General features: G+C 37.1%; 1 protein-coding gene and 1 non-coding gene across 2 annotated transcripts in view; both read left to right on the forward strand.

Annotated features, from left to right (window-relative positions):
- The window catches only part of MALRD1 (MAM and LDL receptor class A domain containing 1), a 794572-nt gene that overhangs the window by 594684 nt on the left and 186546 nt on the right, over positions 1-13342 (forward strand). The window contains exon 33 of the mRNA XM_047066301.1: positions 6870-7027. Coding sequence (XP_046922257.1) covers positions 6870-7027 — 158 coding nt within the window. The remainder of the gene's footprint in view (positions 1-6869; positions 7028-13342) is intronic.
- Positions 1503-1605, forward strand: LOC124502755 (U6 spliceosomal RNA). Its single transcript, XR_006960016.1, has one exon. It is a non-coding gene; the product is annotated as a U6 spliceosomal RNA (small nuclear RNA).

The raw sequence follows: 13342 nt of genomic DNA on the forward strand, positions 1-13342 counted from the left end.
ACCCTCTTAAACTGTTGGTGGACATGCAAACTGGTGCCGCCACTCTGGAAAACAGTATGGAGGTTCCTCAGTTACAAATAGAACTACCCTATGATCCGGCAATTGTACTACTAGGTATTTATCCAAAGGAACAAAAATACTGATTTGAAGGGGCGCATGCACCGTGATGTTTATAGCAGAATTATGAACAATAGTCAAATATGGAAGGAGCTCAAATGTCCATCAACTGTTGAATGGATAAAGAAGTGTGTGTATATACGTACATTTATATATATATAACAATATTACTCAGCCATGAAAAGAATGAAATCTTGCCATTCGCAATGATGTGGATGGAGCTAGAGTGTATTATGCTAAGCAAAATAACTCAGAGAAAGACAAATATCATATGATTCACCCAAGTGGAATTTAAGAAATGAAAGAGATGAGCACAGGGGGAAAAAGAGAGAGGCAAACCATAGAATAGATTGCTAACTATAGAGAACAAACTGAGGGGTATGGGTGTGGAGGTGAGTGAGAGGATAGATTCAATGGGTGATGAGTATTAAGGAGGGCACTTGTGATGAGCACTTGGTGTTATATGTAAGTGATGAATCACTAAATCCTACTCCTGAAACTAATATTGCACTATATGTTAACTAACTAGAATTTAAATTAAATCTTGAACTTAAATAAAATAAAATAAAATCATAGAGAAAATCAAAGCCAGAAGCTAGTTATTTGAAAAGATTAATAAAATTGAAGAGCTTCTTGCCATACAAACTAAAAATAAATTTTAAAAAATTTGTAATTATCAGAAATAAAAGGTAAACCATCATTACCTACCCATGGGCACTAAAAGGATAATAGAGAAATATTATGTACAACTGTATGCTCACAAATCTGATAATCTAAGTAGATGAATTCCTTCAAAGACACAATCTACCAAATTCACATGAGAAATAGATATAATCTGATACAAGCCTGTATCTAATAAAAAATTGCATACAAAATTAAAAATCTTCCAAATCAGAAAGCACTAGACTTAAATGGATTCACTGGTGAATTCTCCCAAACATTTAAAGAAGAAATTATACCACCTATATATATTCCGGAAAATACAAACAAAGGGAACATTTCTGACCTTATTCTATGACACTGGCATTTCACATCAAAAACAAAGGCCTTACAAGAAAGGAGAACTAAAAATCAATATCTCTCATTAACACAGATGCAAAAATTCTCCACAAAATATTAGCAAATAGAATCTAATGAAAACAAATATATATATGCAGCACAACCAAGTGGGAATTATTCCAAGTATGTCAGCCTGGTTTAATATTTGAAATGCAATTAGTTTAATCCTTTACATCAACAGAGTAAAGCAGAAAAATGTAATGGTCATATCAATAAATGCAGAAAAAAGCATTTGACCAAATCCAACATTCATTTGTGATAAAATACCTCAATAAACTAAGAATTAAGGTGAACGCACCTAACTTGATAAAGAATATCTTCAGTGCTTGCTTCTGCAGCAGAGTAAAATTTAAACGAAACAGAGAAGATTAGCATGGTCCCTACATAAAGATGACACATGAGTTCGTGATATATATATTCCATATTTTTATGGTGACTATCATTGATAATACCATATTATATTTGAAATTTGCTACGAGAGTATATCTTAAGTATTCACACACACACACAATAAATATGTTTGGTGATGGGTGGATGTGTGAATTAACTCAGTTGTGGGAATCCTTTCACAGTGTGTACGTGTATCAAATCATCATGTACATTTTAAATATATTTCAGTTGTGTAGTCAGCAAGGCAGTATGGTACTGGCACAAAAACAGACACATAGATCAATGGAACAGAATAGAAAGTCCAGAAATGAACCTACAACTATATGGTCAACTCATTTTCAGCAAAGCAGAAAAGAATATCCAATGGAAAAGAGACACTCTCTTCAGCCATTGGTGTTGGGAATACTGGATGGCAACATGCAGAAGAATGAAACTGGACCACTTTCTTACACCATATGCAAAAATAAATTCAAAATGGATGAAAGACCTAAAAGTGAGACAGAAAACAATCAAAATCCTAGAGGAGAACACAGGCAACAGCCTCTTTGACCTCAGCTGCAGCAACTTCTTACTAGACACGACACTGAAGGCAGGGGAAACAAAAGCAAAAAATGAACTATTGAGACTTCATCAAGATAAAAAGCTTCTGCACAGCAAAGGAAACAATCAACAAAACTAAAAGGCAGCCTATGGAATGGGAGAAGATATTTGCAAATGACATATCTAATAAATGATTAGTATCCAAAATCTATAAAGAACTTATCAAACTCAACAACCAGAAAATAAACAACCCAGTTAAGAAATGTGCAGAAGATATGAACAGACATTTTTCTAAAGAAGACATCCAGATGGCTAAGAGGCACATGAAAACACACTCAACATAACTCATCATCAGGGAAATACAAACCAAAACCACAATGAGATATCACCACACACCTGCCAGATTGGCTAAAATTAAGAACACAAGAAACAATAGGTTTTGGCCAGGATGTGGAGAAAGGGGAACCCTCTTGCACTGTTGGTGGGAATGAAAACTGGTGCAACCATTCTGGAGGTAGGGAGGTTCCTCAAAAAACTAAAATAGAACTATGCTATGATCCAGCAATTGCACTATTAGGTATTTGCCCAGGGGATACAAAATACAGATTCAAAGGGGTACCTGCACCCCAGTGTTTACAGCAGCAGCAATATCAACAATAACCAAACTATGGAGAGAGCCCAGATGTCCATCAATTCATGAATGGATAAGGAAGATGTGGTATGTGTACACACACACACACACACACACACAGAATGGGATATTACTCAGCCATCAAAAAGAATGAAATCTTGCCATTTTCAATGACATGGATGGAGCTAGAATATATTATGCTAAGCAAAGTAAGTCAATCAAAAAAGACAAATACCATATGGTTTCACTCACCAAGAATATCTAAATAGGAATACATTCCATGTTCATGGATAGGAAGAATGGATATTTTGAAGATATCAATTCTTCCTGATTTGATGTATACATATAATGTAATTCCAATCAAAACTCTAGCACAAAATTTTGTGGATATCAATAAACTTACTTTAAAGTTTACATGGAGAGACAAAAGACCCAAAATAACCAACACACTATTGGAGTATAAAAACAAAGTTGGAGGAGTTATAATACCTTATTTCAAGACTTACCATAAGGCTATAGTAATCAAGACAGCGTGATATTAGCAAAATGATAGACAAATAGATAAAAGATATGGAACAGAGAGCTCAGAAATAGACCTACTAAATAGGATCATTTGATATTTGACAAAGGAACAAAGGTAATTCAATAGAGAAAGTATTGTCTTTTCAACAAATGGTGTTGAAACAACCGAATATCCATATGCCAAAAAAAAAAAAAAAATCTTGACAAAGAACTTAAAATTTTCATGAAAATTAACCAAGATGGATTATAAACCTAAAAGTAAAATGTAAAACTATAAAACTCCTAAAAGACAAAATTGGAGAACATTTAGGTGTCTTTGGGTTTGGTGATGATTTTTCAGATGCATTACCACCGTTGTGAATGAAAAAGAGTTTGTGAGTTGGACTTCATTAAAAGTAAAATTTCTAGGGGCACCTGGGTGACTCAGTCGGTTGAACATCCAACTCTTGCTTTTGGCTTAGGTCATGATCCCAGAGTCGTGGGATCAAGCCTTATGTCAGGCTCTGCAAGGAGCATGGAGCCTCCTTAGGATTCTTTCTCTCACTCCCTCCACACCTTTCCCCTGCTCACATGCACTCTTTCTCTCTCTTTCAAAATTAGAAAAAAAATAAATGAAAACTTCTGGTCTGTATAAGACACTATTAAGAAAAATAAAAGATAAGACAGCAACTGGGAGAAAATTTGCAAACACATATCTGAGAAAGCACTGTGCCCGAAATATAAAAAGAATGCTTAAACATAACAATAAAAAAACAACCCCAATAAAGCATAGACTAAAGATCTGAGCACATACCTTATTGAAGAACATATACAAGTGGCAGAGAAGTATAAGAACAAAAATGGTGACAAGGTGTTATCAGGAAAATGCAAGTTGAAATGAAAATGAGATACCAGTGCATACCTATTACAGTAGCTGCAATCCAGAACACGGACAACACCAAATGATGATGAGGATAAAGGGGAATGAGGACTCTCCTTCATTGTTCATGGGAGTGCAGAATGGTACAGCCAACTTTGGAAGACAAGTTGGCAGGTTTTTACAGAACTAAACATACTCTTACTATCAGATCCAATACTTGTGCTCCTTATTATATACACAAACGAATTGAAAACTTATGTTTACACAGAAATGTGCACACCGTTGCTCTCAGAGCTTTATTCATAATTGCTAAAGCTTAGAAGAAACCAAGATGTTCTTCATAGGTGAATGAATAAACAAACAGTGGTATATCTATACAAAGGAATATTATTCAGTCTGTGATAAAAAGAAATGAGCTAGCAAGCCACAAGAAGATATGGAAGAACTTTAGATGCATATTGCTAAGTGAAAGAAGCTAACTGTAAATTATATGTATATGTATATGTATATGTAAATTTACAGTATGTAAATTATACATACTGTATAATTCCAACTATATGGCAGAATAAAAAAATGAAACGATGGATATACTTGAAAGATCAGTTGCCAGGTGTTTGGTGGGGAGAGAGGGAGGAAAAGATGAAGAGGTGGAACACAGGGGATTTTAGAGCAGAGAAACTATCCTGTACAATACTGTAATGGTGGATGCATGTCATTATAAATTTGTCAAAGTCCATGGAATACACAAGGGAAAGAATGGACCCTAATGTAAACTATGGACTTTACTTAATAATTATGCATCAATGTTGGCTCATTCATTAACTGTAACAAATGTACTGCACTAATGCAAGGTGTTAATAATAGGTGAATTACATGTGGTAGGGAGGAGGAGGAGGGGGAAGAGGAGGAGGAGGAGGAGGAGGAGGAGGAGGGAGTATAGAGAACTCTGTGATTCCTTTCAACTTCCTTTAAGCTTAAAACTGCTCAAAAACATAAAGCCCATTATTATTACTTTTTTTTAATGGGCACAAGATCAAGCAATCCCTTAAGACCTTCATCTCTATTTAGGCCGTATGAGGACTACAACCAGGCTGTCTCATTTGCCACATATTTGTATTTACCAACAATCCATATGGTGAAATAATGTTCTCTATGAACATGAACAGGCAGAAACTCAGGGCATCAGTTGGTGTGAATGTGGTCACCTAACTCTCCTTTGCAATTCACTCTGGCTACTTCTATTTTTTTTTTTTATATGAAGTTTATTGACAAATTGGTTTCCATACAACACCCAGTGCTCATCCCAAAAGGTGCCCTCCTCAATACCCATCACCCACCCGCCCCTCCCTCCCACCCCCCATCAACCCTCAGTTTGTTCTCAGTTTTTAACAGTCTCTTATGCTTTGGCTCTCTCCCACTCTAACGTCCTTTTTTTTTTTTTTTCCCTTCCCCTCCCCCATGGGTTCCTGTTAAGTTTCTCAGGATCCACATAAGAGTGAAACCATATGGTATCTGTCTTTCTCTGTATGGCTTATTTCACTTAGCATCACACTCTCCAGTTCCATCCACGTTGCTACAAAAGGCCATATTTCATTTTTTCTCATTGCCACGTAGTATTCCATTGTGTATATAAACCACAATTTCTTTATCCATTCATCAGTTGATGGACATTTAGGCTCTTTCCATAATTTGGCTATTGTTGAGAGTGCTGCTATGCACACTGGCTACTTCTATTTTTAACTCTATTCAAGGGTGTAATGCATGAGTGTTCCTTCCATTGAAGAATTCAGTGTTGGGGCAGATAAAGGTAACTAACATACTGATTCCTCAGAGGGTACTAAATTTACCTGACAACCAGCTCTTAAATAGGAAAGCTTCATAAAAGAAGCCTCTTGTACTGTTAACTCACAATTCATGGTTTGAAACCACGTATCTCAGTAACAATACTAAAATGTCACAGGAAAAAAGGAATACCTTTAATTGGAAAATATTTTAATAGCTTTGATTTAAAGCTACAAATATTTAACCTAAGAAAAGGTTATATATATATATATATATATATATATATATATATATATATATATATATAGTTTTTTCATTCTTGCATAGTAAAAGCCATGAAGGGAATAGTAGCTATGATGAATTATGACAATGATGTCTGTAGAAAAAAAGATCCATTGGTGTTTAAATGAAGAGATCTTTCACATACTGATGCAGTTGAGGAGAAAAGAAGTTATCACTAAGAAAAAAAAATAGTATGGTCACTTTTAGAATTATATATATATATATGTTTTTTACTGGTACTCCATTACATTCACTACTATTCTGATCAGTGTGGGAATCAGAGCAGCTGAAAATGAGATACAGTACCAATCAGCCTCTAATACCCTGTGTCCCTGCTCTACTCACAGCATACAAAATATTTTACTTACTTGAAACTGACAGGTTTGAGCAAATTAGAAGAAAAGGAATAGACCTTCAGAGTCAACAGAAATATCTGATCACTTAATTCAAGAGTCACCTATTGAGGTGAATTTTGTGAATCATATAATCGTAGTGACTTTCTTTTTCTTCTTTTTTGGTTCAAAAGAATTGAACCCTATTGATATATGACTCCACAGAAAGAAAATGAGTTGTGTTTGTGTGTGTGTGTGTGGGGGGGGGTGAAATTTGCACATGGTTTAAATATATTCTTCCTCATGCTATAACACATATCATTGTACTGATAGTGTTGTATTCATCTGTTTCAAGGTAGTGGCCAGCACTTCCTGTATGTCAACTCATCTGGCCCCAAAGAAGGATACACGGCAAGAATCACTACTTCCCAATACTTTCCAGCAAGCCTCGGAGTGTGTACTGTTCGGTTCTGGTTCTACATGGTTGATCCCAGGAATATGGGGATATTAAAGGTACAGAAGGAAGGGAGAGATTTCTGTTTCACTGAAATATTCATAGAATGTGTTTCAACATTTTTTCCTTTTTAAATCACACAACACCAATGCTGATTCCATTAATCTCTCATTTCTTTCTGGGACAGTGGGACTTTGGCAAGCAGTCCTGTCATTCATCTTAATCTCATTCAAGATTTATCTCATTCATGGCTGCCACCTGAACTCAATTATGGTGCATGCTATTTAAAAGATCATCTAGAGATAAAAGAGTATGGGCATATTGTGCATGCGTCCTCTACTAACAATTTAGATAGGGAAAATGAAGAACTGTGATGGGAGGGATAATGATAAAAAGAATTTTCTTCCCCAAACAAGGTAAAGGCAAAGACATTTAAGATCTTCAGCATATCTCAGCTTACCCTAAAAACAGTAGGCTTGCTCCCTTTTTGATTAAAGACAAGAATCTGCCTCAAACACAAATGTCTTTGAAGAAGCAGGTTGCTACATTTTTAGTTCATCATATGAAATATCAGCAAGCTTTTCAATCAGCCAGAAGCAATTTTGAAATCTTGATTTCTAATTGAAAGATTATACATCAGAACACAGAACCTGGTGTTATTGCTTTGTAATTATACAACCACCTGTTGTCTGAATAAATATAATTGGAATCATTGACTTTATCTCAAACATTGTCCCTTGTAAACAATAGCAGTTGGTAAGTGATTCCTATCTTTCAGGCTGGGTATTTAAACTTTGTGTGCGCTCCCCCTTTTGATTCTTCCATTCACCTCATGAAGTAGAGTATTTTCCCCAATTTTACGATACAAAAACTAGCCATTGATAGAAAAGGGAGCTTTTCAAGTAAAAATATAGAGAATTTGTACTGATTCTACATGGATGTCTATTTTCCTAAAGAGAAACCAGTAAAAAACAACAGAGAGAGAGATTCATTATTAACAGTTTCAAAAGGTGAGTAAATGAAGATCTTGTGAGGATTTTGGATTTTTTTCATTGTTTTTATATACAATATATGAAAACTCAGTAGATTAGTCTATTGTTTATGTTAAAACGCTCTTTATTCAAAAAGAGCATCCTTATTTCTTATAGCTGTTCACCAGCTAGTTAGTACTACAGACTAAAAGTCCCCCCCCACCACCACCAAATTCATATGTGAAATCCTAAGACAGCTATTTCCATTACCCATTGCTTTTAGCCATGTTTCTATAAATATGTAAACTTTGAAAAGAAACATTGCCCTCAAGTCTTGATTTTTGAGACCTTGCTCTTGGTGACTATTGTTTTTTCCAACCAGAGAGTGGCAGGTAAGTGTAGCAATGCTTTTATGCTCCAGGTAATCTTCAGACAGGTCTCCTGAGAAGAATAGGGGAAATTTACTGCCTCTTGTAGAGAAATCACCCTCCCGTACTACAAATTGTTTTGATAGGGTTGACCATCATTGTAGGTTGCTTTTCCCACGTCGACAGCTGACTCAAGGCATAGCCTTCTCCAATAGTTGGTGCAGGTGATAGGAGGATTTGTCTTTCTTCTGTATTATAAGGCACAAGGTTGTAGGCTGGATTTGGGTTACTGGAGGCCATCTTTCCCAACGTGGGGAGAGATATTGAGAAAGAAGCTAATACGGAGAAGGACTCTGACTGAAGAAAGAGGAAGAAACAGAATGGTTTTTGCTCTGTTTAAATCCTGGATCCTACTGTATCTGAGCCAATAAAATTCTCTTTTTGTTACTTGCTACTGAAAAGTCCTAAGTGTAACAGAAATCAAAGAGAAATTGTTTTCATGATGTATCCTTGTGTCGCTGATGAACATAAGGATAAGTCTCACTTTCTCAACTATTGGTCTGGAAAATCTTGTGTGTATATATATATATATATGTGTGTGTATATACACATATACATTTATATATTTATATATGTATATGTATGTGGTTCTGAAGCACATGGTATAATTATGCTCGTCTGAAACTTTTTTTTAACATTTTTTAATGTTTATTTATTCTTGACAGAGAGAGAGAGAGAGAGAGACAGAACGTGAGTGGGGCAGGGAAAGAGCCAGAGAGGTATACAGAATCTGAAGCAGGCTCCAGGCTCTGAGCTGTCAGCACAGAGCCTGATGTGGGGCTCAAACTCACGAGCCATAAGATCATGACCTGAGCCAAAGTCGGATGCTTAACCAACTGAGCCACTCAGGTGCCCCTGAAACTATTTCTTAAGTTAATTACATAAATCCTTTAGAAAGGATATGGCAAAGAAAATACCTAAGGTGAAGATTTTTAGTAGAGAGCCTAGGAGGCAATACAAATAGCAAGGCACACCTAAGAGAGATTTAAAATTGTAGTTTGTGGTAGGATGCATTCTGGTCCGCACAAATTTTATGTAATTGTATGAAGCGCTAGGCATCCCTAGCCCTTCTGTGTTTTGTTCTGTATCCCAGAGAACTCCACTTCCCAAGCTCCTTTGCTCTCTGCTTTCCTGCATGGGTTTGGCCAGTGGAAGGCACTGGCCAAAGATCTGAGAGCAGGAAGACTAGACAGGCCTTTCTCCTCCCCCTATCCTTTCCTCACCCTCTTCCTCCTTTCTCCCTCCTCTTCCCCCTCCTCCTGTTCTACCCTTCCCCTCCTTTCTCATGTCCTTTGTCTAGGCTGAGTTTCTAACTGCATTCCATTTATGACCCAGACAAGCCCTCCCTCCACTAAGTGTGGCTGCCAGACTCCATCTTCTAAGCAACTCAGTTTCAGTGACTACCTCCCTTTGACTCTAGTGTTAGAAGTGAGACTATGTTCCTAGAATATTTCATGATTTCCTTGGTGATTTCTCACCTTTTCCATAAGCTTTGTGACCAGTTCTCTACATTAAGGTTTCTCTAATGAAATCCTGTCATTTGCAGCAACATGGATGGAACTGGAGGGTATTTTGCTAAGTAAAATAAGGCAGTCGGAGAAAGACAGATATCATATGTTTTCACTCACATGTGGAGCTTGGGAAACTTAACAGAAGACCATGGGGGAAGGGAAGAGGAAAAATAGTTTCAAACAGAGAGGGAGACAAACCATAAGAGACTCTTAAATACAAAGAGCAAACTGAGGGTTGGTGGGGGGGGGGGCGGGGAGAGGGGAAAATGGGTGATGGGCATTAAGGAGGGCACTTGTTGGGATGAGAACTGGGTGTTGTATGTAAGTGATGAATCACAGGAATTTACCCCCAAACCAAGAGCATAGTGTATACACTGTATGTTAGCTAACGTGACAATAAATTATATTAAAAAAATTAATAATAAATTTTTAGAGTGTCAAAATAAAGAAGAAATAGATTAGATTAGTTTATATTTTCTAGTTTGGCCCTATCTGGTATAAGTGCCCGCCCCAAAGAAAACACAAATCTTTCGAAAATATTAACTTGTAACATAATGAAAAAATTTGACTGAAGCCCAGTCAGTTTAAATTTGTCCTCCTTATATTAACTTATTAAAAACTTGCCCTTCAGCTGGGGAAGACAGAAAACACAGTTTTAAAAAATGCAAATATGAAAACCTCAATTTGTGATACAATACTCTGGAGCAAATAAAACAGTTTTCTGTAATAAATAGTTACTCATGGTCTGCTGAGTTATTTTACACTGAATGGTAGGAAAGTCTCTCTGAGAAAGAAGACATTTGATTTTAGGCTTAAAAAAAAAGAAGGAGCCAGCCTTGTGAACATCTGGAGTAAGAATGTTCTAGGAAGACAGAACAGGCTAGTGAAAAAGCTCAACGTAGAAGGTATCTGAAGGCCAGTATAGCTGGAGCAAAATAAACAAGAGAGAACGAGATGATGAAACAGGCAAGATCCAGCTCATGTGTGTGGGGCCTTGTAGGGACACAGGAAATTAGATTTTATTCTAAGAACCATAGGAAGTCATTGGAGACGGTCTTAGTCCTCTTGGGCTGCTATTACAGGTTACTGCGTACTGGGTGATTTAAACAACAGAAATTTACTTCTCACGATTCTAGAGGCTGAGAAGTCCAAGTTTAAGGTACTGACCAATTTGGTTCCTGGTGTGGACCCTCTTCCTGTTTTGCAGACGGTTGCCTTCTCGCTGTGTGCTCACCTGACACAAAGAGAGATCATCTCTCACATGTCTCTTCTTATAAGGACATTCATCCCATTCATGGGGCCTCTACCCTAATGACCTAATTGCCTCCCCAAAACCCCACCTCCAAAAATCAAAACATTGGGGTTTGGAGCTTTGATACGTGAATTGGGGTTGGGGGGACATGTTCAGTCCGTAGCAAGAGTATTAAATTGTGGAATAATATAACCTCATTTGAAAGTTTAAAAGATCTGTCTGGCTGCTGTGTGGACAGGGGTGGGGACTGGTGGGTGGGAGGAGGCCAGACGCAGCAGGGCAACAGGAGGCGAGTTAGAAGACGATTTCTAGGAGTCCAGAGCAGAGAAGATGTGGCTTCATTTACAGTGAAGTCTAGGGATAAACTGGTAAGCAATTTCTACACATGATGAATATTTAGATCTTCACTGGCATAGATTATTTTCTAAATAAAACACGCTCTAATTTTATTAGTGTATTAATGAAGAGTAGCATATAAAGCCAAAGTAGATAAGACATGTACAGTCAATGAGATCAAGGTGAAATTCAATTATGATTTTTATTACATTTTAGGATAAAAAGTCAAACAATTCAGATTTATCCCAGCCTGCAAAGTTGGCAAAATAGCCTGCATAAAGAAGGCATGTCGGGGCGCCTGGGTGGCGCAGTCGGTTGAGCGTCCGACTTCAGCCAGGTCACGATCTCGCGGTCCGTGAGTTCGAGCCCCGCGTCAGGCTCTGGGCTGATGGCTCGGAGCCTGGAGCCTGTTTCCGATTCTGTGTCTCCCTCTCTCTCTGCCCCTCCCCCGTTCATGCTCTGTCTCTCTCTGTCCCAAAAATAAATAAACGTTGAAAAAAAAAATTTAAAAAAAAAAAGAAGGCATGTGTTTTATAGAAACTAGGAACCCTGATCTAAAGGAGTAATATTTGGAATAGTAAATGGATAATATTCAGAATAATAAAATGTTCATATAGACATCAGTGTTCTTTGATTCAAAGTCTTGGGAAATAAGAGAATAATAGTAAAACATACTTTATTTTCTAGGTCAGTTTTTTTCTGTCTTTCAATTACCTACCTACATACAAAATTAAAAGCACTCCTTAAAATGGTGCTGGTCACATTTTGATCCACATTGCTAATAGAGCCCTGAGTGAACCAGATAATTTCCCGTGAGATTACTTAGTTCCATTAGTTCAGCTTCCTAGCTTCTGGCTTGTTTTGAAATTTAGCTAATTCAGGTGAGTTATTTAATATCTACAAAAAGCAGTAAAGTTTGTCACAGGAAAAGAGAATTTCTTTAAAAATGACTGATATCCTTTTATTATTCCAGACTCATTTTTAAAGACACAGAAAGGAAATGAGGGAACTTTTGGAACTGATACTTTTCATAACATTTTTTGTCATTTACAGAAATTTCTAATTGCTCAGGGGGAAAAAATGAACTACTTCCTAAAACTTCCCTCAGCAATAACAGATGAATCAATACATCTGAATGGACTTCAAGAAGCTGATTGTTCATATTTCGGAGAAGTTAGCCTACTGTGATAAGATGATCTTTACCTTAGAGTTGAGTTTTAGACCCAAATGATTTCTGCTAAAACCTATGGAAATTACCGTGTAGAAGTTCCACTCAGGAAACTATTGTTCTTGTGGGACCATGCTTGTGAATTTTGTCTTGTTTTGTTTTATTTTTTTTTAATTTTTTTTTAACGTCTATTTATTTTTGAGACAGAGAGAGACAGAGCATGAACGGGGAGGGTCAGAGAGAGAGGGAGACACAGAATCTGAAACAGGCTCCAGGCTCTGAGCCATCAGCACAGAGCCCAACGTGGGGCTGGAACTCACGGACCATGAGATCATGACCTGAGCCAGAGTCAGACGCTCAACTGACTGAGCCACCCAGGTGCCCCATGTCTTGTTTTGTTTTAATGTGACATTTAGCAAGATAGTAAAAGCAGAGGGAAAAAAAAAAAAAAGACTGGGAAAAATATCAGATGGTTACTATGTGCCATACACTGAAGTCCTAGATAGATAGATAGATTAGATAGATAGATAGATAGATTAGACAGATAGATAGATCAATCTAATCTTCACAACCTCCAGTGAGGCAGATACTGTCATTATGTACATTTTAACACAGGAGGAAAACGAGATCAAGAAAGCTCTAGGAACTTGTGAAAGGTCATAGAGCTAGGAGATGGCAGGCCAGGGTGTCCCCAGATCCACTGGCTCC

Source organism: Lynx rufus, unplaced genomic scaffold (genome assembly GCF_022079265.1).
Source record: "Lynx rufus isolate CCGP_SWC_20201006 ecotype Redwood Valley unplaced genomic scaffold, mLynRuf1.p SCAF_7, whole genome shotgun sequence".
In the NCBI taxonomy this organism is placed as follows: Eukaryota; Metazoa; Chordata; class Mammalia; order Carnivora; family Felidae; genus Lynx; species Lynx rufus.